General features: G+C 67.2%; 1 protein-coding gene across 1 annotated transcript; it reads left to right on the top strand.

Moving 5' to 3' along the window:
* Window positions 1–302: 302 nt before the first annotated feature.
* On the top strand, window positions 303–21,149 carry IGFN1 (immunoglobulin like and fibronectin type III domain containing 1). The gene is made up of 24 exons (XM_037160942.2): window positions 303–339; window positions 526–639; window positions 1,690–1,829; window positions 2,524–2,623; window positions 3,082–3,123; window positions 3,357–3,402; window positions 3,864–4,041; window positions 4,977–5,090; window positions 6,117–6,285; window positions 7,213–7,485; window positions 8,032–8,085; window positions 12,176–12,289; window positions 12,759–12,883; window positions 13,455–13,596; window positions 13,865–14,164; window positions 14,590–14,889; window positions 15,301–15,474; window positions 16,104–16,232; window positions 17,164–17,466; window positions 18,222–18,310; window positions 18,537–18,732; window positions 19,289–19,588; window positions 19,697–20,023; window positions 20,845–21,149. The coding sequence occupies exons 1-24, from the start codon at window positions 333–335 to the stop codon at window positions 20,856–20,858; spliced, it is 3,750 nt and encodes a 1,249-aa protein (XP_037016837.2). The 5' UTR covers window positions 303–332; the 3' UTR covers window positions 20,859–21,149.
* The last annotated feature ends 1,328 nt before the right edge of the window (window positions 21,150–22,477 follow it).

The following is a 22,477-nucleotide window of genomic DNA, read 5'->3' on the forward strand; positions in this document are numbered from 1 at the left end:
TGTGTCACCCTCCGGTGAGTGGCCGGGCCGTAGCACAGTTTGCAGGCTCGGCCCCCCGTGTGTCTTCTCCCTGGGCAAGGGCAGCGGAAGCACCCAGCCCTGCTGGTCTCCAGGACATCGGTCGGGCTGGACCGGAGAACTGCAGGGAGCCCGTCAGGGTCTTCAGCTGGGATTAGACAAGCTCTCGGGGACAGGCAGCAACTGAACCCAGGTCCCCCAGACACTGGCCAGTGATGCCAGGGAGTGACAGGCTAGAGCCAGCAGCCTCCCGGGAGTGATTGCTTCTGTTTGCAGGACCCACCGCACCCTCAGGAGCCAAGCGGAGCCTGACCATGGCAGGTGAGCCCCTCCCTCCCTCCTCCCCCAGCTGCTCCTGGGGGCGCCGCAGGGGCTCCGTCCTGGCAGGAGCTGTGTGTGAGTCTCCGTGCCGCCCGGTGTGGGACGGGAGGGGCCCTGACTCCCAGGGCCCGTGGGCTGGAGCTCCACCGTGCTAAGGGCAGCGTCTGCCATCCTTCGTGTCCCCAGGAAAGCCCCTCAGGAAGCACGGGGTGACCGTCCGGCAGCTGGTGGAGGACGTCCCTGCGGGGTGCAGCCTGCCGGACTTTGAGCAGAAGCCCGTCACCATGGCGCTGGCGGAAGGTGAGGCTGGGGCGGGGCCGGAGCTGCCGAGGGGACCCCGCCACCCCGCCTCCAGCACGCACAGCACCCCCAACCCCCCAGTTCTCAAGTCCTCACCAGCCACGCCACGTGTGCCTGCCTGGGCCCCGGGAAGGGCAGAGTGGGTCGGGGGGAGCGAGCCCAGGCTCTGAAAGGAGATGCTGGGCCTGTGCAGGGAGGGGCGGTGGTTGTGTCCGCCTGCCCGGCCTCCGGTGGCTGCAGGTGTCGCTGTTCCACCCAGATTGGTTCCTTTGGGCGCCTCTGTCCAGATGCCCACCACTCCCAGGCCCCCCGGGCTCCCGCTGGGCTCAGACGGCCCTTCCCCAGGGGCCCCTGGAGAGAAGTGCCCAGTGGGGTGGGGGGACAGGCCGGGCTGGCCGGCGTGCCAGCTGGTGAGCTGCCCAACCATGCAATGCCCTTCAGTGTATGACCTTCCGGTATCAGAAAATGTGACACATCACTTCGCTAAACCGGACCCCAAGTCCTCAAAAGCAAGGCTGGGGGACTCTCTCACTGCTGGGAGGGGCCCCCGGGAGTGTACACCACCCCCTGCAGAGCCGTTCGGGGGCGAGGGACTGAGCAGTCCTCAGAGGGGAGGAGGTCCTGGGCTTCCAGGCCGAGCTCGGGGTTTCAGGACCAGGTCCTCTCAGCACCCAAGAGCCAGTCCTCTCTGGGGTTGTCACCTCCACCCAGAGAGCGACGTGAGAGCCATGAAAGACTCATCCCCTTCTCAGCCTGGGGACGGTCCTTCAGACTCCTCATCCCCGACACTTGCAAAGAAAGGCCTGTCCCTCCCAAGCCCTGCTCCCTGGGGACAGTCCCTCCCTCAAGGACAAAACCTCCCTGCCATGCAAAACCACCGGGCCACCCCTGGGTTCCAGGAGACAGGCGTGTGGGAGCCCCTGAGCCGGCCGACCGCGCCAGGCCTTCTTCCGGAAATGGATGGTCCAGATGCCCAGGCAGTGGGGGTCACGCACACTATCGACTCAATAACACCCTATCGCCCTCCCCGCCCCGCCTCCCCCACCCCAGGGAGAAACGCCATCTTCCGAGCGGTGGTCTGCGGGACCCCCATGCCGGAGGTGCGCTGGGAGAGCAGCAAGGGGCAGATTAGCAACTCCAGCAAGTACCAGATCTCGTCCGCCCCCGGCAGCAAGGACCACGCACTGCAGGTAAGAGCCCTCCGTGGCCCCCCGCAGGCCTCCCGGCCCTTCTCTCCCCTGTGGGGCTGCTCATGACCTCCAGCTCTGGAGCCGGGCCGTGGGGTGACAATCCTGGCCCACAATTCTGGATGGAAAAGTTATGTTCTTTGAGCCTCTCTTCTCTCATCAGGGAATGGGGGCAATAACAGTGTCTGGTTCAAGGTCACTGCGAGCCCCACGGGTTTGGGTAAAGCAGCAGCCAGTGCCCTGGCCTCCAGCGGGCACCCACCCACGTGGGTCAGTATGAGTAAGAACGGTAGCTGCCGATCATGAGATGCCTACGAGGTGCCGGAGCCTGGACTAACCGCTTTCCTAGGTTGTCTTGTGATCCTGACTACTCGCTGCTGTTGGAGGTATTGTTATCCTCACCTTAGAAGGGAAGAAGCAAAGGTTCAGAGAGGTCGGGGAACTTGCCCAAGGTCACACAGCTTGAAATGCAGTACAGAGAGGACACCTGGCCCCCGACGTGCCTGAAACACGGCTTTCTCTGCCTCTGGCAGAAGCTGGTGTGTCCGCACTCCGCCGTGGGCTGTCTCTCCTGAGGAACACGGGCAGCTCTCTGGGCACGAGGACAGGCCTCTGCGCCCCTCGCCCACAGCCACGTCCAGTGACAGAGGAGGGGAGAGGGCTGGCCCCACCCTTCCTGCCCTTGGCCTCCCCACAGATCAACAAGCTGACCGGTGAGGACACAGACGTGTACCGCTGCATGGCCGTGAACCTGTATGGAGAGGCCCTGTGCACGGTCAGGCTCACCGTCATCGAAGGTGGGCTCGTCCCCTCCCTGCTTCGGCCACTGGGGGCCGAGAGGAGGCAGAGGCTGTGCCTGGGGAGGAGAGGGAGCACCTCGGCCGGGGACGTGGGCGACCGAGGGGTGGAGATGGCTGCAGGGCCAGCCAAACAGCTGCGGGATGCTCTGGGCAGGATGGGGCAGCTGCCCCTTCAGATGAGGGTCAGCTGTGGCCCTTGGGGGCACGCCCCTCATGTGTGCTGCCACCTGGCCCCTGTAGACCACGGAGTGGGTCGCCCCGAAGGGGTGGGGTGTCAACGTGTACGTCAGACACACCCTCCGTCCTGCTCATCCCTGTGGCTGGGCTGTGCTTGCACCTTGGGGGACAGGGAGGCCAGGGCCCTGGTGCACCCTGTCCTCAGAGAGACGTCCAGTGTGCCTGGCTTCCCCCACTGCTGGCCCGAAATGACACCCCTCTCCTCCTGGATGGTCAAGTTGGCTTTCGGAAGAAACGAAAGAGGGAGGAGCCCCAGACAGGTAGGCAGAGGGGTTGTCCGCGGTCTTCTTGGTAACTTTGGGGGGATGGGTGGCTCCTTGTCTGGTGTCCCCAACTTCGCCAGGCCCACACAGGGGTGTCCTGGGCCCTCACCTGTCCCCAGACTACATGGCCTCCTTCATCACCCCCCACCCCGCTTCCTAAAGGAGAGCCCTGCCTCGGCCCCTGGGACGCCCACCCTTGGGCGGGGGCCTCACTCCCCTTCCTTCTGCAGACCTGAGGCAGGAGCTGATGGACTTACGGAGCACGCTGAGGTGGGTGTGGGCCTGGAGGTGGGGGTGGCGGGGCCAAGGTCACCATCCCTGCAGCTTCTGTTTGCATGCAGGGCTCAGCCCCTGAATCTACCCTGGGCACTGGCGAGGGGGGTGACCGGGCTGCAGGTGCAGATGGGAGGGGAGAGGGTGCAGGGAGGCGGGGTTCTGGGTGCAGCTTGGCCACTCCTGAGCTCTGTCTGGAGTGAATCGTCACCGTCCCCGGGTCCTGATTGGCTCTTTGGTGGAGCAGGCACTCCACTAGCACAGGGAATCTAAAGCACATTTTAAAGCGACAGGACAGTCACCCCTAAACACATCCCTCTTGGAAACCCACCATGCCAGCTGTTCGGTGCAGGAGGCTGGGGCCGCGGTCAGCCCCAGACCCCAGTCAGTGTGGCCCCCCAGGTCCCTCTGGGTGTCAGCTCCCGAGGCTCCCAGGCCTCTGACCTGCCGGCCCTGCTCCCCAGGGCCCCGCCTCCCTCCGCCCAGAAAGTCGTGGACCCGCAGCAGGTGTGGCAGCTGCTGTTGTCGGCAGACCGGAAGGACTACGAGAGGCTGTGCCTCAAGTACGGCATCGTGGACTTCCGCGGCATGCTGCGCAAGCTGGAGAAGATGCGCAAGGAGCGGGAGGAGAGGCTGGCACAGGTGCCCGCGCCGCACAGGCCTCGCCGGCCAACCCCGGGAGCCGGGCCTGGGGAGGCCTCCACCCCCCTCTAGCCCCACTGTCCGGCCAAGGACCCAGGCTGGCCGTCGGCATCCTGGCTTTGGAACCCGTCTGTGACGCTACATGTGGGCTCTGGAAGGACAGGGCCACCCTCTTCGTGTCCTTATTCTCAACTCGGGTGTTAGAGTCACGCCCACCTCACAGGGCTTGGAGGGGGTTGCAGAGAGTACGAGCCGAGTGCTGGCACCTAGTAAGGGCTTCTGTCAGCCATCACCACCACCATCACCACCACCATCATTGTCCACCAGCATCACCACCACCGTGACCATCACCATCACCACCACCATCAATCACCACCACCATCATTGTCCACCCCCCTCACAGACCTTGGGGACCTGTCTTATTTCCAAAGCCTTCCAAGGAAGGGGTTTCACAGTCCTCATTGGCCTCCCAATTCCAGTGTCTTATAAAGGACACAGGAAGTTCTTTCCTGTGTCAAACCCAACTACAGTTTCTCTCTAACTTTCCTTCTGGAAACACAGACAACTAGACTTCACCATCCTGAAAACAATATTTCACCAACCCTGCCATCCCGGGCCTTGCTCTCTCTCCTCCAAACTTCCTCGTCTGCTTTAACGCAGGCCCCAGCCCGGGACTCGGTGCACAGCCGGTGCTCCCCTCGCATTTACGGGGCGACACAAGAGCCATCCTGCCGTCTTGGAGCCCTGCACGCACCCCAGTTCTCTCTTGCCCCCCCACAACCTACTGTCTCCTCTTGGAGAATTTTCTGCTTCGTGGGGCTGCGTGTCCCCCTTCTGAAGTGGGGGATGCGTGTTGGACTGAGCTTTTGGGGGTCTGGGGCCGGAGGGGCTGGGGCGCCCTGTAGCAAGCTCTCCTGGGGGCCTTGTGTCCCTAGTACCTCCACAGTGCCTCCGACATGACCCACATTGCCGTCAGCAAGGGGGGAGTGGCCTCCTTCGGAATGGAGCTGGACCTCAAGGACCCTCAGAGCAGGATCTCCCTGTGTAAGGTGAGGCTAGGGGGCCGAGAAAGGGGCGGGCTCTTGCGGGGAGGGGTGCTGCAGGAGCTGGGCCCAGGCCCTCGGTGTCCTGGGTGCCCCGGGTGCGCCTGCGGGGACCACGGCGTGCACAGGTGGTGAGCCCTGCATGCCGGCTGGTGTCAGTTCAGGCCCCAGCCAAGACATTGCCACAGAGGCCTCTTGCCTCTCAGAAGCAGCCAGGTTCTCCAACCGGGACCTGCGGGTGGGAAGAGATTGTGAGAAACTGCGCCCGTTCTCTGTGGTCTGTCTCCAGAGACGGGGCCATCCCTCCCCAGGCTCCAGGGGCAGTTACCCCTCACTGGGGCAGGTGGAAGGGGCAGCAAAACACAGCCCTGGTTCTGTGGTCCAACTCATCCTGGCTCCACCCCTCACTGGCTGTGCCTCAGTTTCCTGGTTGGTGATGGGAGGAACCTGTAGGGCCAGTCCCAAGTGGGCCTGATGAGCTGATGCGTGACGAGCCCTCCCTCACTCTGCCCCGGCCTCCTCCCTTTTTCTTGGCTCAGCGGCTCCCTCCACCCGCCAGCTCGTCCCCGAAACCCACAGGGCCGTTTCCGACCGCCCTGTGCGACACTGGCCCCCAGCCCCGTCCGGGCACCCCTGAATCCACACACTCCTCTCTCTCCTTGCCCCCAGCTCTACCGCGTTCTAGCACGCTATACACTACCTACTCCAGATGTTTGGCACGTGTCTGTGTCCCCGGGAGCAGGGTCCCTGTCTGTCACATTCCCTGGTGTGTCTGTCCCAAGTGCCTGCCACAGAACCCGGCACACGGTGGGCATCTGATTGCTGGGCACTGGACTCTGTGGTCGGAGTCGTGTGCATTGCTAGAGGGTTCATTTCCCTCCAGTCTGTTCACCATGCCCCACCCTTCTCCCCTGCCCCGCCTCCTCTAAGGCCCAGGGACACTGGCCGGGTGCCGGGGGCCAGAGTGGGACGGGGCAGGAGGTCCTGAGGGCCCACAGAGGTCCTGAAGCCCCTTTTGTCTCCGGGCCCCAGGATGGAGAGGAAGTCCCCTTCAGCTCCGACGGCCACGCCAAGCACAGCTTGCAGCAGCTGGGGAAACGCTACAGCTTCCAGATCCAGGACCTGTGCCCGGAGGACGCCGGCATCTACGAGGTCAAGGTGGAGGACGTCGAGATCTTCACCACGGAGCTGGAGGCGGACAGTGAGGGGCCGCCCTGCGTGGGGACAGGGCTTCGGGGCCCACGGCAGGCACACGGGTGCAGAGAGATGAGTGTGACATTGACGGTGGGGAGGGGAGCCCACGACTGAGGGTTTTGCGATGATGACCTATTTCCCAAAGTCTTGGCCAAGGTTGGTGGTTCTCAGCCTGGGGACTGGGCCGTGCTGGGCCGTGCCGCCCTCGTCAGTCTCTGTGGCCAGCTCCTTCCTCAGGCTCACCCTCCTTGCCCGTGACCCCTAGGGACCCTCCGGGTTAGGCCACAGTGCTGGCGCCCAGGCAACGCCCTGCCTCCAGGCCCTCCCTGCACCTGGGCGCTGTCCCCCCTTCCCCATCGAGCCTGGTCCTGTTCCCACAAGCAGCCGGGTACAGGCCACTGCTGAGCACCCGAGCACCTCGGGGGCTGGTGGGCCGCAGGAGAGGCCGGGGAAGGAAGCCGAGGCGGGTGGAGGGAGAAGGGGCGAGACCCCCGCAGGCCTGGGTGTGGAGCTTGGCAGGGCCTCTTCTCAGCCCAGCGAGACAGGCAGGCCCTTGGACTTCTGAAGCCTGCACTTTCTGACCTGTAAAAGGGACAGAGCCATGCCTGCCCGGGAGGTGACCGGGAGGACCGATAAGGTGACGTGTGCAGAGTACTCGCTCGCCGAGCACCAGCATTCTCACACACCCGCCTTGTCCCCGGGTCCGCCTGGGGATTTGGAGTTAGAGAATCCAGACCCCAAAAGAGTCTCCATGTCCATAGCCTAATTGTCACCCCTCTTACCAGCATGGGGGACAGAGGGGACCCATCCAAGGTGACCAGAGGGTTTGTGGCTGAGTCGGTCGGAACCGGGTTTCTGGATGGCCAGCCCCACCACATGGGGTCACGTTCTGTCCCCCCGCTGAGCTGACCTCCTGTCCCCGCTCCCGCGACAGCCATCCCGCCCAGCGTGGTGGTCCCGCTGACCGAGACCCGCTGTGAGGAGGGGGGCGATGCGGTCTTCGAGTGCGTCCTTTCCAACTCCTGCCCCGACGCCTCCTGGAAGTTCCAGCACCGGCAGCTCCATCCCAGCGACAAATACGAAGTGTCTGTGACCCCCGACGGGCAGACGCACCGGCTGGTGGTGAAGGGGGTCTGCTCCTCAGACGCGGGCCCCTACTCCCTGGACACCGGGCTGCAGGCCTCTACCGCCTGGCTGGTGGTGGAAGGTGAGTGGACCCCCCGCCCTGCCTCGGCCAAGGTCAGACGTCAGGCCCCGGGCGGCACTCGGGAGGCGGGGCAGGGGCTGCCTTGGGTCACGCATGCCCTGGACGGCACCTCCACCCCTTAGGCCCGTCCAGCCCCCCTGCAGTGTGGGGCTTTCACAGCCAACCCTGTCCCCACCAGCTGCCTCTGCTCCGTGGGGTCTGTGCGATTCCTCTGGGGACAAAGGTCCAAGGTGGCCCCAGGGTCCTGGTCAGGGCTTGACACAGGGACCCAGGTCCAGTGGATGAGAAGTCCTTGGAGGAGGCCCAAGAACCCCAGCCTTGGGGGGACGAGCATTTTGATGAGCACGTGACGGCTTGTGTACTTTCCCCTGAAGTCCTCTGGACCCCCACGTGGCAGCGTGGGGCGGTAGGTGCAGGACCGCTTGTGTCCCTGCTGGGAAACTGAGGGTTGGGAGATGGCCACTTGGGTTTGGACAAGTGACAATCAGCCCGACTTCACGGCTCTTTTCTCTGTCTCTCCATGGGGACGGCGACCTGTCACCAAAGCTGGCAAGGACAAAGGCTTTCCACCCACAGGCACCGACCACCAAGTTCAGGCGCAAGGAGCCCTGACCGCAGATGAGGGAGAGTCCAGGAGCCCCAGGGGCCAGGGTGGGGGGCCCAGAGAGAAGGGCCCCATGGGGGGCGCCCTTGAGGCTGCTGGAAGGGCTCCAGGGCTCCAGCTCACCGCCGGCCTAGAGGGAGGCAGCCTTGGGGGGCTTGGCCAGTCCTCGACAGGGAACGAGGGGGCAGCTTGGGGACCTGGGCAGGCAGGAAATGGCTCTCTGGAAGCAGATGGACACAGGGCCACTCTCCTCGGAGAGGACCAGGTCTACAAGGACAGGGGCTGGGACACAAGCCTTGAGGGGAGGCCCCACCCACAGGGAGAGGGTGCGGGATCCGGGCTGGGCCGCCCAGATGGTCACCAGCTACAGCAGGGCAGAGACAGTGATGGGGACTGGCGCGGTGGGTCAGCAGAGGGCTGGGGTGCTGGGTCCCAGCCCCATGTGGCTGGAGGACCGGGGGGCAGTGGGGAAGGACAGGGGCACAGAGGGGACAATAGGAACCAGCTGGACAGGGACAGCCAGGGACAGCTCTGGGGGGCTCAGCTGGGCCCTGGGGCAGGAAAGAGGGCCTTGCAGGGGTGGCAGCCCGGTCCCAGGGGGTCTGGGCCAGAGGGGGAGGGGGCGGAGAACTTACAGCAGGAGGGGCGCCTGGGGCGGCCTGGGAGCGGCTCCGCGGCGGGACTAGGTCCAGGCGCCCCGGGGTCCCCTGAGAGCGGGGGGCCCAGCTCTGAGGCAGGCAGGGGCCCTGGGGCCTGGGGCTCTCGGGGATGGGGTGCTGGTGACCAGGGGGGAGCCCAGGGCTTTGGGGCCCCAGGACAGTCTGTAGGACAGACACCTGCCGGCCAGGACCTTGTGGGCCCTGCGGTATCAGGAGGCAGAAACCTCCTGGGGCGTGGGCGTGCTGAGGGCTCAGGGCAGGAGGCCAACGGGTGGGGCCCCCGGGAGCCTGTGGGTGAGGGTCGGAGCTACAAAACTGGTCCTGAAGGCCCTGGAGGTCCTGGGGGCTGGACAAGCCAGGGCCATGGGGCGCTGGGGGCCTCGGGCAAGGCAGGGGATGGCAGGAGCCTCCAGGGCCCCCCCGGGAGGACGGGAGCCGAGGGTGGTGGCCGAAAGGAGGCAGGGGACCCAGGACCCTGGGGTGATGCAGGGTTCGGCCTCAGCCGAGTGGGGGTGCACCCAGGGCCTGGCGTCGAGGGATCAGGGGGCGGGAGAGAGGGGGCAGCTGGTGCCCAGGCACCCGGGCTGACAGTGTCTGGTCAGAGGGGCGATGCCGGCAACCACTGGCTACCTGGCTCCCCAAACCAGGGTGTCCAGGGGCCCTGGGGGACTCGGGGAGGTGTGGATGGAGCAGGAGGTCAGGGGGCCACGGGGCCTGGGCCAGATTTCTGCGACGGGTCATGGAGCTTCGGGGAAGGAGGGCCCAGAGGTGGAATGGGCTCTGAGGCCAGCTTAATGGGACCCCAGGACGGCAGCACCCTGGGGAATTTCAGGGGAGCAGGCGCCCAGGATGGGGCTGGGTACCGCGAGGGCTCCGGCACGCTGGGAATGGGCTCTGCTCCCAGACCCGGGGCCCCAGGGGAAGCAGGGCCTGAGGAGAGGGGTGGTCATGGGGATGGCTGGCGGGCTGGAAACCGAGAGGGCAGCGGCTCTGCCTGGAGCGGGCCGGGGACACCTGCTGGTCTCCAGAGGGGCCCTGAGGGAGCCAGGGTGCACCCAGAAACCTGGGACGCATCCCGAGCCCAGGGCGATGCCAGCCCTTGGGGGCGAGGGGGACTTGGGGCCACTGCAGCAGGGGAGACCGCAGGGGGGAAGGGTGCAGCAGCGGAGCGGGGGGGCTCGGGGAGTACAGGGCCTTGCGGTTTGCCTGGAGCAGGTGGAGGCTTCGGAGCCTCAGGGGTGATGGGGGCCCCTGGAGAAGGAGGCCCTGGGGGCCTGGGCGCCCTGGGAGCAGGGGGCAGAGGGAGTGTTGGCACCAAGGGGCCAGGCGCCGGGGCCCCTGGAGCTGGAGCAGGTCGCTGGGGGGAGTCCGGGTGCCCCGAGGCACAGGCTTGGGACTCAGGGGTCGGTTCTGAGAGCCAGGGGCCCGGTGGGCTGGCTCGTGTGCTGGGCTGTGGGGAAGGGTTGGGGATCCCAGGGTCACAGCTTGCGGAAGGTTCTGGAGGAAAAGCGAGGGGTCCAGGGCCCAGGGGTGCGGGGTCAGTGGGGGAGGCAGGCTTCAGAGACGTCCCAGGGGGCCTCGGAGGTGTGGGATCTGGGAGCGAGGCAGGTCACAGGGACGGGACAGGGGGTGCTGGGGCCATGGAGTCAGTAGATGGGGTGGGTCACAGGGATGTTTTGGGGGGCTCTAAGGGAATGGGATCCGGGAGCCAGGCAGGTCACAGGGATGGAACAGGGGGTGCTGGGGCCATGGAATCAATAGATGGGGTGGGTCACAGGGATGCTTTGGGGGGCTCTAAGGGAATAGGATCCGGGAGCCAGGCAGGTCATAGGGATGGAACAGGGGGTGCTGGGGCCATGGAGTCAGTAGATGGGATGGGTCACAGGGATGTTTTGGGGGGCTCTAAGGGAATGGGATCCGGGAGCCAGGCAGGTCACAGGGATGGAACAGGGGGTGCTGGGGCCATGGAGTCAGTAGATGGGGTGGGTCACAGGGATGTTTTGGGGGGCTCTAAGGGAATGGGATCCGGGAGCCAGGCAGGTCACAGGAATGGAACAGGGGGTGCTGGGGCCATGGAGTCAGTAGATGGGGTGGGTCACAGGGATGCTTTGGGGGGCTCTAAGGGAATGGGATCCGGGAGCCAGGCAGGGCCCAGAGGGGGCTCAGGAGGGTCTGCGGAAACTGGGCCAGAGAGTGAGAAGGGCTACAGAGGTGGTCCCGGGGGAAGTGGGCTAACAGGCTCTCTGGGCGCAGGGGCCCACGAGGGTGGGCCCCGGGGAGGAGAAGCCCACGGGCCCGGGTCAGGGAATTGGGCCGCATCAGAGGGGCCTTACAGAGGCACCAGCTCCACGGAGGATCCCAAGAAGGGCAGGGGACCGGGGCTGGTGGACGGGGCCAGCCCCGGGGTGGGCTCTGGGGTGCCCGGAGTGGCAGCGGCTGTGGCTGGGCAGGGCTCCAGGGTCGGCCCTGGAGGCAGTGGCGCTGCCACTGAGGAGGGGGGGTCTGCAGGCCAGGCAGGGAGCATGGGGGCTTCTGGCTCTCGTGATGGTCGGGGGGCAGTAGACGGGGACACCTGGGCAGGGGCCGCCGCTCCGGGATCCAGACAGGAAGGGGACTCCGGGAGGGCAGGTCCGGGAGCAGCAGGCAGGCATGGGGCGGCAGGCCAGCGGGGACCGGGGCCTCGGGGAGCGGAGGGCTCACCAGGAGGCGGGAAGGTGGCGGAAGCATCGGGGAGGAGCTCAGGCCAAGGTCTGGATGGCGGCCCGGCGCCCAGGGAGAGGGGCAGATCCGTGTCCGAGGCGTCAACTGGGCCAGGACTGAAGCACGCTCGGGGCACAGGCAGGAAGGACCAAGGGTCTGAAGGGGGCGGGGCGGCAGCTGGGGCCCAGCCACCCGGGTCCGGGGGTCAGGCGGGGGTCGCAGGCCACGGAGAGGCCGGTCGGGGACAAGGCCTGGAGTTCCCAGACAGCAAAGCCGCGGCCCTTGGAAGAAACAGGTCTGCTGGCCCGAGGGACTTGGATGGATCCCGGAGTGGCCTAGAAGGTCCTATGGGCAGCAAAGACTCTGGAGACAGGTCCAGGGACACTGAGGGCCTGGGCTCCCCACTTGGCAGAGGACAGAGAGGAGACAGGGGGCCCTTGGGGAAGTCGACACCCCTGGAGGCCGAGAATGACAAGAGCAGAGGCCCAGGGTCCCTGAAGGAGGACAAGGGACAGGGAGCATCTGAATCTGGAGGGTCAGACAGGCCTGGCCCACTTGGGGGCAGGTCCCGAGCACAGCGGGGCACCAAGGGCAGGGCCACAGAGGGTCAGGAACCAGATGACACCAGAGGCCAAGGGCCAGCAGCCTGGAGGAAGGGACACAGGGTGCGCTGGGGAGACTCCGAGTGAAGACAGGAGCCGGGAGCCCTCGCGTCACCTGGGTGGCAGCAGAAGTCGCACGGAGGGCAGGCTGGACATTGATGGTCAAGAGGAGGACACCACCCGGAGTCCCCGATCCAGACGCAAGCCGGGCACTGCTGGTCTCTTCGAGGAAGCCCGAGGTGGGTGCTCTTGCCCAGCCGGGGCTCCTCCACACACAGGGGAGCCTGGCCCGGTCCCGGTTCTGCCTCCCGCCCCCGGCGGTTTCCCTAGCAGTGCTCCCATTTGAGGGGCTCCTCCCCCCAGTCCAGGAAGCAGCCCTCCCCTCCTTGCTCAGGTGGGATCCCGACCAAGGGGCTGGGAGTCTCCTGAGCTTCTGTCCAGATACACGAAATCCGAGTCCGAGTTGTCCCACTGACTCGGTGGGTCACCCTGACACGCATCTCTGAGGCTCAGGGGTCCCTCACCCCCGTGCACCCCAGGACTTCATGCTGGCCAGGTCCTGCTGAGAAGAATGGGGGGCTGCCTGCTGCCCCTGTCAGAGTGTAGCTCGCAGTGTAGCTTACCAGGGTGCCCTGTGGGCCACGGCCAGGGAGGCCGGGCCTTGGGGGCCTGAGCAATGGTCCCCAGCCTCTGTCTGTGTCTTTCCAGGCCCCCGGGGCCACTTCTCCCAGGGCCTGGCTGACACGGAGGCCAAGCTGGGGGAGGCAGCCGTGCTGTCCTGCATTCTCAGCCGGGACCTGGGACCTGGCACCTGGTTTAAGGACGGAGTCAAGGTACCATCCCTTCACGTCTACCAGCCAGGTGGGGGCGGGGGCAGAGGGCGGCAGGGGGGGGCACATTTGTCCTCCAATGTCCCAGTGCCTCCGGGAGTTTAAGAGCCTGGGTGTTTACAATGCGGAGGACTTCAGACTCCCGTGTCCCGGTCACCGCCCCCTACCCCGAGCTCTCAGCTGCCCCAAATGCTGCTTCTGCTGCACACCTGTCGTCTTCTGAGTGCCCTGCATGTCCCACACAGACGCCACCCTGTCGGCCCTGCCAGCCGAGATCTCCTGGCCCCGGGACAGCCATCTGTCCTCCAGTCTGGCTGTCATCTCGGGCGGGGGGCCCGTCACAGTGCTTCAGAGCTCGGGCTTCCAGGGCCACGTGTGTGGCCTCTGGTTCCGTGTACAACTGGGGCCACAAATGGCCCCTGGCCGAGGGAGGGCGCAGCGGCCACCCAGCAAGGTGGCAGAGCAGAGCGCCCTTGCGTGGCTGGGCCTCGGTCCCACGTGGGTCCCGTCTGGTTGCCGGGCCTGGAGGAGCCCCGGGCTGGGGCTGACCGGCTCCGCCGTGGCCTGTCCCCAGCTCGACACCCTGGACGGACTCGTGGTGGAGCAGGACGCGCTGGTGCACCGGCTCCTCATCACCCACGTGCAGGAGGCCCACGCAGGGACCTACGCCTTTGAGGCCGGCGGCCAGAAGAGCGAGGCCACCCTGACCGTCCGAGGTGAGGCCCGGCCCACCCTGCCCCACCTGGGTGGGCCCACCTGGCCGTCTGCCCCAGGTGATACGTGGTCACCTGGGTGTGTGGTTGGCCTGCATCCAGTTTGGAGGAGACGATTTTAAAACTCATTGTCAGGGGGTCCTTCCTGCTGGAGATGAGACCCCCCCCCCATTAGCCCTCAATAGGTGAGGGGTGGGGCGCCTGCCTCCTGACCCGAACTCTGGCGCTGGAGCCCTGGCCTCTTTGACCCCTGGCTCTGTGCCCTCCCTAGATCCCCCTGTCATCGCGCCGGATGTGGCCGAGCGGCTGAAGGAGCCGCTGGTGGTGAAGGCAGGGAAGCCGCTGACCGTGAAGGTCTCCTTCCAGAGCCGCCTGCCGGTGCAAGCCTCCTGGACGAAGGGCGGGGTCGAGGTGGACGGTTCTGGCGGCAGGCGGGCCCAGGTGGCCCTGGCCGAGGACTTCACCCGGCTGTGCCTCCCCAGCGTCAGCAGGAAGGACAGCGGTCGCTATAGCGTGACGCTGAGGAGCAAGGGAGGCTCCACTCAGGCCGAGGTCACAGTGCAAGTCATAGGTGCCTGCCTGCCTCCTGTTGCGGGGGGCCACGGCTCCGGGCGCCCCCTGCTGGCTGTTTAGACACCGCCTGCCCTGCCGGTCCCCTCCCCACCCTCCATGGCCTGGGCAGGAAGAAGCAGCTCCCACGGGTGGAGGGCTGGCTGTGCCGACACGGGACGGGCCCTGGGTGGCGTCCTAGGAGAGCCCCGCTGGGTGGGATGGGGCCTCGGCAGGAATGGTGCCCGCAAGGTGGGCGGGAGGGCGGAGGGGGGCGGCCGGCCAGGGCTGGCACTCCCTATGGGGCTGTGCTGGGCATGTGAGTGTGAGTGTGAGTGTGTGTGCGTGCAAGTCCCCAGGGCAGGCTTCTCCGCTGACAGGGGGCCCAGCCGGCTCAGCTGCAGCCCCTCTGACGCCGGTCCCTTCCTCTGCTCTCCTGGGTCCCAGACAAGCCCCAGCCGCCCCAGGGCCCCTTGGAGGTGCAGCACTGCCGGGGGTCTGGGGTCTGCCTGCGCTGGCGGCCCCCGCGGGATGACGGGGGCCGGGCAGTGGACCGCTACGTGGTGGAGAGGCAGCAGGCGGGCCGCAGCACGTGGCTGAAGGTGGGCGAGCCCCCGGCAGACAGCACCAGCTTCACGGACGCCAATGTGGAGCAGGGCAGGAAGTACACCTTCCGAGTGCGGGCCGTGACCTCAGAGGGGCCTGGGGAGGCCCTGGAGTCAGAGGAGGTGCTGGTGGCTCCCGAGGGTGAGAGGACTCTGGCCGGGGGGACCATTCTGGGCGGGGAAGGGTCTCTGGCCCATGGAAGGCACCATGGGGCCTGGGAGCCAGGTTGATGGGGTCCTTCCCAGCTGTGGCTCTCCGGGCAGAGGGGACGGACTGGCACGCAGCGCGCCCACTCTCAGGACCCTGGGTGGGCTGGCATCATCTCCGTGGGTGCCCCATCTGGAGCCTTCTTCCTGAACAAGGGGGCCCGCTGTGCCCCTGGGCTGCCGAGCTTGTCTGTTCCTGTCACTCCCTGAGGAGACAGAACGATGTCCCCAAGCAGCGGCGGGCTCAGCCCCCAGCGCTTCCCAGGAAGGGACAGAGTGTGCCCCACCAGATGCCCCACTCCAGCCCCAGGTTCGGCCTCTGGCTGACCGCCCCCTCTGCCCCCAGCACTCCCCGGGCCCCCCTCGGCCCCCAGCATCCTGTCAGCCTCCAGCAAGAGCATTACTCTGACTTGGACGGCGCCCCGCGGCCCGGGCAGCGCCCACCTCCTGGGCTACCTGATTGAGAAGCGCAAGAAAGGAAGCAACACGTGGACGGCCGTGGCCGACCAGCCCGTGCCGGGTAAGCAGCCGGCGCCTGGCCTCCCCCCTGTCCCAAGGCAGCCCCCCAGCCCCGGGTCCTGGCGTGCCCTCTTGCCAGATCTAGTACCCTGGGTGCCCCCAGGTGGCTCTGCTCCTGGGGACATCGGGCAATGCCTGACCATTTCGAATTGTCACCTCTGAAGTGGGGAAGTGACACGCGGTGCGAACTGGGCAGAGATGCCACTGAACACCCAGTGACCCACAGGACAGCCCCTCCCCCCACTTCCCCAGCACAGACTCATGCGGCTAAAATGTCCATTGTGCCGGGGGTAGGGAAGGCCCTGGGTTCAAGGGCGTCTCGGGAAGGAGGCCGGCGATGGAGCGGCCCCCTGCCCGTCCGCCTGCCCCAGGCAGCTCATCCTCTTGCCCAGACCTCAGCTCTCACACCTGCAGTGTGAGAGGTCGGGCACGTGCCCCCGACCAGGGTCACGTCCACGGCGGGGACTCCGGCCTGACACCCGGGGCAGCGCCCTCCCCAGTGGAGAGGCCTGGGTGCCCCCTGGCGGGGGGTCGGGTCGGAGCCCCAGGCGCATCTTCTCCAGGCACCGCCTGCGTCCAGTGGCTGGGCCATCCGACGGCACTGACATGGCACTGACGTGGCCTTCACAGAGCGCAAGTGGACCGTGACCGACCTGAGGCCCGACTGCCAGTACGAGTTCCGGGTCACGGCCATGGCTCCCTCCGGCCCCGGGCAGCCCGGGCCCCCGTCAGATCCCGTCTTTGCGCGGGACCCCATGAGTAAGTGGGGCAGTGACCCAGAGTGAGGGTGGCGGAGGTGAGCTGGGGGTGGCCGTGCAGCCTGCGGGACAGGACAGGTGGCCACAGGTCAAGGACAGTCTCAGGGAACGGCCAGGAGGGCTGGAAGATCAAGGTCGAAGGCCTCAGGGCGAGGTGCAGCTCAGGGGCTGGGGAAGGCTCCGGCCCCACACTGAGACCACACAGGCCTGAGGCCAGGCAGCCGGGTCACACCCCTCCCTCCTCACCTGGGCAGATGGGCCCCCAACTGACCCACTGTCCCGTCCTGGAACCACATGCTCACCTGAAGGAGGGGCCGTCACCGCTGCGGGGTGGGCAGGGTCACAGAAGCCACTGCCAGCTGCTCGCCCGAGGGACTAGCCTGTGTGGGAACAGGGTTCCCGACAACGCCGTCTGCCTTTGAGGAGCCTCCGGTCTGGAACAGCGCCTCCCTGTGCTCAGTCCCGGGAACAGCAGGGCACCCGAGGGGCCGCAGACACTGAGACTGACAGCCACAGCCAGAGATCCGTGACCAAAGATGTTTGACGCGGAGCCAGGGAATCCGCCCTCCTACAGGAAGGAGGCCGGCCCCACTTGCTGTAGTTTGACCCGAACTGCCCAAATCTAAGCAGAGAATACCTCTTCCACAAAACACCTTCCAAACCCTCAAGGGGAGGCACACAGACCGGGGAAGGCAGCTCTGGACCCTCCGTGGGAGGCAGGGGTGACCAGCAGCTTAGAGCTCGGGCAGACAGGTACAGGGCGCTAGTGTCCGGGGTCTCCCAGCCTGAGACGCCGCCCATGGCAACGCCAGGGGTCGGGAGCCCCAGGAGGATGGTTAAGGGAAGGGGCTGGCAGGGGTCGGACACGTGGAGGAGTCGGGGAGGCTGCCCGGAGGAGGTGCCATTCCTGACGCCCTGCGGCGCCCGGCCAGGACCGCCTGGGCCGGTGCGGGACCTCCAGGTCACAGGCACGTCACACGCCAGCATCAGCCTGCGCTGGGCCCAGCCGGACTCGGGGGACGGGGACGAAGCGCAGGGGTACTTGGTGGAGCTGTGCCCCTCGGACAGCCTGGAGTGGGCCCCGTGCCACGCCGGCACCCTGCTCGCCACCGCCTACACAGCCAAGGGGCTCCGGCCCCGGGAGGGCTACTTCGTGCGGGTCGTCGCAGTGAACGAGGGGGGCCGCGGCCCGCCCACGGCGCTGGACATGCTGGTGCAGGCCTCGCCCGTGTCTGGTGAGTGCCAGCTCCCCGTGGGACCCTTCTGTCGCAGAGCCGTGGTCCCCTCCTCCCAGTTCAATCACGTGATGCTCACTGAGCACCCACCAGGTGCCAGGCAGGCTCTTTCTCAGAAATGCTTTCTCGTGACAACTCGTAAATCTCCCGCGAGGTCAGGGTTTGTAACCCCTGTCCACAGACCAGGCCCTTTGCCTGGGGTCTCAGGCCAGCCGGGGCAGAGACAGGATTTAAAGCAGGCCACCGACCCCAGAGGCCAGCCTGGCCCCCACGCGCCCAGCCTGGGAGTCACAGGCGCTGCCCAGCACAGTCCGCTTGGGGGTCCCCGGGACCCAGCCTCCTGTCGTCCACGGGTGGCCGGCCTTGCTCCTCGGGCTGTGGAAGCAGCGGGCCCATCTCCACCCCAGGCCGACCCAGGCCACCGCAGCGGCCCCTGGTGTCGCTGTGACCATAAGGGAGACGTGCCCAGAGAGCAGACACCGCACCCGAGTCCAGAATCTCGGGGCCCCGTCCAGGCTGTGCCCCATCCCTGGGGGCGGAGGCGGGTCACCTCCGGCCTCAGACCCGGGTGGCCCGGCCTGACCTTCTCTGCGCCCACCCCTGCTCCCGTCTCCCCTGACCCTTCCCGCCCAGCTCCCTCCCGGCCGTAGGCGGACACCCGTCCCGTGGGGTCTCCGCATCGGTGAGCCCGGCCCAGCCAGCTGGCCCAGGGCCCCCCTGCAGAGGGAGGTGACAGGCCATCTCGTGTGTTGCAGTCTGTCCCAAGTTCCTCATGGACTCCAGCACGAAGGACTCGCTGGTGGTCAGCGTTGGGGACACTGTCCGCGTGCCCGTCACCTTTGAAGTGAGTGTGTCTGCCTTGCGGGCGTGGAGAGGAGGCCGTTGCGCCTGAGGGAGCCAGACGCAGCCCTGTGGTCCCCTCCGGTCCCCGGTCAGTGCCCGGGGCTCGTGCCAGGTGTCAGGCCAGAGCCAGGAAGGAGGGAGGAGGCGGCCCCTGAAGGCCCCGGCCCCTCCCAGGCCCCACCCCTCGGTCCCACTCACAGGCCGCGGCTTTCCCTCTCGGCCCCCAGGCTGCCCCCCTGCCGGAGGTGACCTGGCTGAAGGACGGCCTGCTCCTGCCCAGAAGATACGTGACCTCCACGGAGGACGGCCTCACGCAGCTCCTGGTGCCGGTGGCCAGCCTCGCAGACAGTGGCTCCTACACCGTGGTGCTGAGGGGCCTGCAGGGCCAGGAGGCCACCTACACCTTCTTCCTCAGGGTGGCAGGTGAGGCGGCCCGGGCCGGGGGCCAGGCCACGCAGAGACCCCACCCCAGCGCCCTCGGTGCTGATGCCTGACAGGAGGGGGGCCCCGGGGAGTCGGGGGTTCACCGTGCTCCTGCCCAGGGGCTCGGGGACAGGGAGCCCCCATCGGGACGTTGGTTACTCATGCCTTTGGGTCTGGGAAGACAGGTAGTCATCCCCCCAACGTCCCTCAGAGCCCCAGGGAGACCTGCCTGCGGTTCTCATGGGAGGTGTGGCCGCTGTCCCCACAGCCTGCCTGGGAGGCGGTCCCCGGAAGGCAGGAGCAAACCACTAGCGGGGCTCTGTCACTGGACAGAGAGCCCAGCTGTCCCTGTCCTGGGTCCGGTCACTTACGGACGCAGGGGAGGCACCAGCCCTGCAGAGAGGGCCCTCTGGCGGCAGGTTCCCACCCAGCAAGACTACCCCCCGCCCCCCGACAAGAGGCGGGGCCCCGGGGAGGGTCACGCTGATGCCCACGGGCCTCCGCAGGCGCCCTTCTGGGTGCCCCAAACCCCGCTCCTCTGGCCTCTGCCCCGCAGTGAAGCCGATGGCGCCCGGGCCCATCACCCTGAAGGAGAACGTGCCGGGAACGGTGACGGCCGAGTGGGAGCCGTCCCCCAGCGAGGCCAAGGGTGTGCCTCTGCACTACACGGTGCTGACGCGCTGCTCGGGGAGCGGCCCCTGGCGAGAGGCGGCCAGCCGCGTCTACACGAACCGCTTCACCCTCCTGGGCGTCCTTCCCGGCCGCGAGTACTACTTCCGAGTGGTGGCCAAGAACGAGCTGGGGGCCAGCGAGCCCTCCGACACCAGCCAGCCCTGGTGCTTGCCGAGGCAGCGAGGTGAGCCCCCGGGGGGCGGGACTTGCAGGAGGGAGGTGCCTGGGTTCCTGCAGGCACACCCTGCCCTGCTGTCCCCAGCCAGCTGTCCCGCTCCTGTCTGACCCACAGACACGGTCACGGTGAAGGCCGCCAGCCACCGGGAGCCCAGCCGCAGGCAGAAGCCCTGGTTCGCCGTGGGCCTGCGCTCCCACCTGCTGCCGGCCGGCTGCGAGTGCCGCATGACCTGCGCCGTGCGGGGCTGGCCCCCACCCCGCGTCACCTGGTTCAGGAACGGCGAGAACCTGGACGGAAGCCCCGCGGCGTACAGCACCGACACGCTGGGCGTCTGCTCCCTGGTCATCGCCAGCGTCTCCCTCGAGGACAGTGGCCTGTACAAGGCCGTGGCCGAGAACGCCCTGGGCCAGGCCATTAGCACGGCCACGCTCCTGGTCACAGGTAAGGCCAGGCCGGGAGGGGGGGAGTCAGAGGAGGGACCACCTGCTTGCCTCCTGGGGGCCCGCAGGGGACCCACCCTCTCTGCAGTGACTGGCCAGAATGCTGGGGTTCTCTGAGCAGCCGCCTGTGGCCTCTCCTGGAACCTGGCTGTCACTGGCCCTCCTGGGGCCCTGACTGCCTGTCTACTTACATGCCATTTGCACTGTGTCATTGACAAGCCGCTCTTGGTATAGGGGCTCCGTGTCACCCACCTCGGCTGCCCAGGGTGGGCTCCTGACACCTTTCAGTGGGGAGTGCAGGGTGGGGGGGGCTGCTTCCGTGTCATGCCCTCCTGAATACACCCGCAGCCGGACCTCTGGTGTCCTCAAAGCCACGCTGACCCTCCCGCTGGTAAACTTCCCAGCAAAGCAAATGACGCATGCTGGCGAGAAGACATTTCCCCCCGTAGAACCGAAACATCCTCACAAATCGATAGATAAGCAATAACCCGGAACCCTGTAATTATTCAGAATCATCCTCTGTGCCGCTCTGGCCCAGGGCCCCCTCCCACCCACTCCGGGGCCTGAGCTCCCTGTGCCCAGCACTGGGGGAGCTTCCCGGAGGTCCGGCCAGGGCAGACGCCAGGGTCCGGGCAGGTCGGTTTGCCCCGGGGTCCGGGAAGGGCTCTGCCTGAGCTCTGAGAGCACCTGGGGGCTCGGAACTTGAACCCGAGCCCCCAGTGGCAGAGCCCGCGAGCCTGACTCCCTTGCTGCGTGACCTTCACAATAACTGCCGCCGATCCTCTGGACCAGCAGCAACACACTGCGCTCTGTGTCTTCCAGACCCCAGCTCCTAGCCCAGGGCACCCCGGGCTGGCCCTGCCGAGCCACACGGCCACGGATGGTGAAGCCTCCCACCCGACTCCCACACCGGCCCGGAGCCCGTCCTCAGGGCTGGAGGGCACTGCCCAGAGCCCGGGGGAGGCCAGAGGGCAGGGCTGCTGGGAAGAGCCCACCAGGAAAGCGTGGAATCTCAGGAAAGAAAAGGAGAATCTGGACGTTCGGCCTCCCAGCTCCGCTGAGCATTGTGTCGGGAACCTCCCGCCCTGAGGGGCTTCTTTCCTCCCTCCAGCCCCAGGGAGAACCTACCTGCCACCCGGCTGAGCCGCGGGACGCAGAGCGGGCCCCCAGTAGCCCAGGGCCGGGGCAGCGAGGGGCCAGGGGGCTGGGTGGGGACGGGCCTGGAGGGCAGGCGTGTGCGAGGGAAGGGGAGCCGCTTTCTGTACTTTTCCTCATTAAAGTGTTGGCCGAGGCAGGCAATCCGCGTGGAATGAGCTGGAGGTTGGAGTGCCGGAGAGGAGCACGGGGCAGGGCCCTGGGACTGGGCTCCAGTGTGGGGGGAGGGGCAGCTGTGGAAAGAACCGGGTCAGAATCCAGTGACGGCTAGGCCAGCACAGCCCACTGGGGGTGGGGGTGGGGGGGGGTGCCCCACTCCTAGGCCGGCTCTCCGGCCCTGGCAGGCCTGGGCCTGCCCCACACTTCACACAAGCACAGCCCGCAGCTGCGGGCCCTCTGTCCAAGTCCGACCCCGGCTGGGGCTCTGGGGGCCAGCAGCTCAGGCTGCAGGCAGCGGTCTCTCCTGTCCGCTGGGGGATCTGCAGGCCAGGGGTAGGGAACCTCAGCCTCCTCAGCGTCCCCAGGTCAAGCGGCCTGCCATTCCTGACTGGACCACCAGGTGGCGCCATAGGCCCCGCAATGGTTGGGAAGATTGCAGAAGGAGAAACCTGGAGACCGCAGTGGGGGCCCGGGTTTGGAGCGGGGGCAGGGGCACAGGGAGGGGGACAGAGGGTGGGCTGGGGCTGGCAGGGGCACCAGTGGGCCTCTCTGGGTGACTTTCTGCCGGACACAGGAGGGCAGCTCCACAGAGTAGACCCCCCCTCCTTCCTGGGTCCAAAGCTGGGGCCTCCCTGAGGTCACAGCCAGGTCACAACCCCTCAAGGCCCCTGCTCAGCTGGCCGGGACAGGACTGCAGGGTCCCATCGCGGACACCATGCCGCTGTGGCCACGGAGGAGTGGACAGGGCCGGTGGCAGGGGACACTGAGGTCGGACCTGGCCAGGGTCACGGGCGCTGCCGCATGGTGTGCGGCCCTTTCCCTGCTCTCGCCTACCTCAGCCGGGAGCTGGCCAGGAGGGCGGGCCTCGGGGTGCGCCCGGCTGCTGACAGATGGTTGCATCCCGGGACACCATGTCCTGGGTGAGGTGCCTGGGATGTGGGGCACGGGCAGGACCCCAAGGGCAGGGGGGCAGGTGCTTCTTCAGCACGTGCCTGCAGCGGGAGCCTGGGCGGCAGGCGGGGGCTGCCTGCACACCCACGGGAGGGCTCCGCCCAGCACAGCCACCACGTCCGTGCGCCCTGGGCCTCACCTGGAGGGCAGCCTTCCCCTGTCCACAGGGCCCAGACCCTTAGGGTCCTCG

This window comes from Artibeus jamaicensis, unplaced genomic scaffold (assembly GCF_021234435.1).
Source record: "Artibeus jamaicensis isolate MK-2021 breed Jamaican fruit bat unplaced genomic scaffold, CSHL_Jam_final scaffold_754, whole genome shotgun sequence".
NCBI lineage: Eukaryota > Metazoa > Chordata > Mammalia > Chiroptera > Phyllostomidae > Artibeus > Artibeus jamaicensis.

What these genes read in the sequence shown, in the direction of transcription:
- IGFN1 (XM_037160942.2), top strand. An exon ending in CACCATGGCGCTGGCGGAAG is followed by an intron (nt 640 to 1,689) that starts GTGAGGCTGGGG and finishes CCCCCACCCCAG; the next exon opens with GGAGAAACGCCATCTTCCGA. An exon ending in GGTTTAAGGACGGAGTCAAG is followed by an intron (nt 12,884 to 13,454) that starts GTACCATCCCTT and finishes GCCTGTCCCCAG; the next exon opens with CTCGACACCCTGGACGGACT.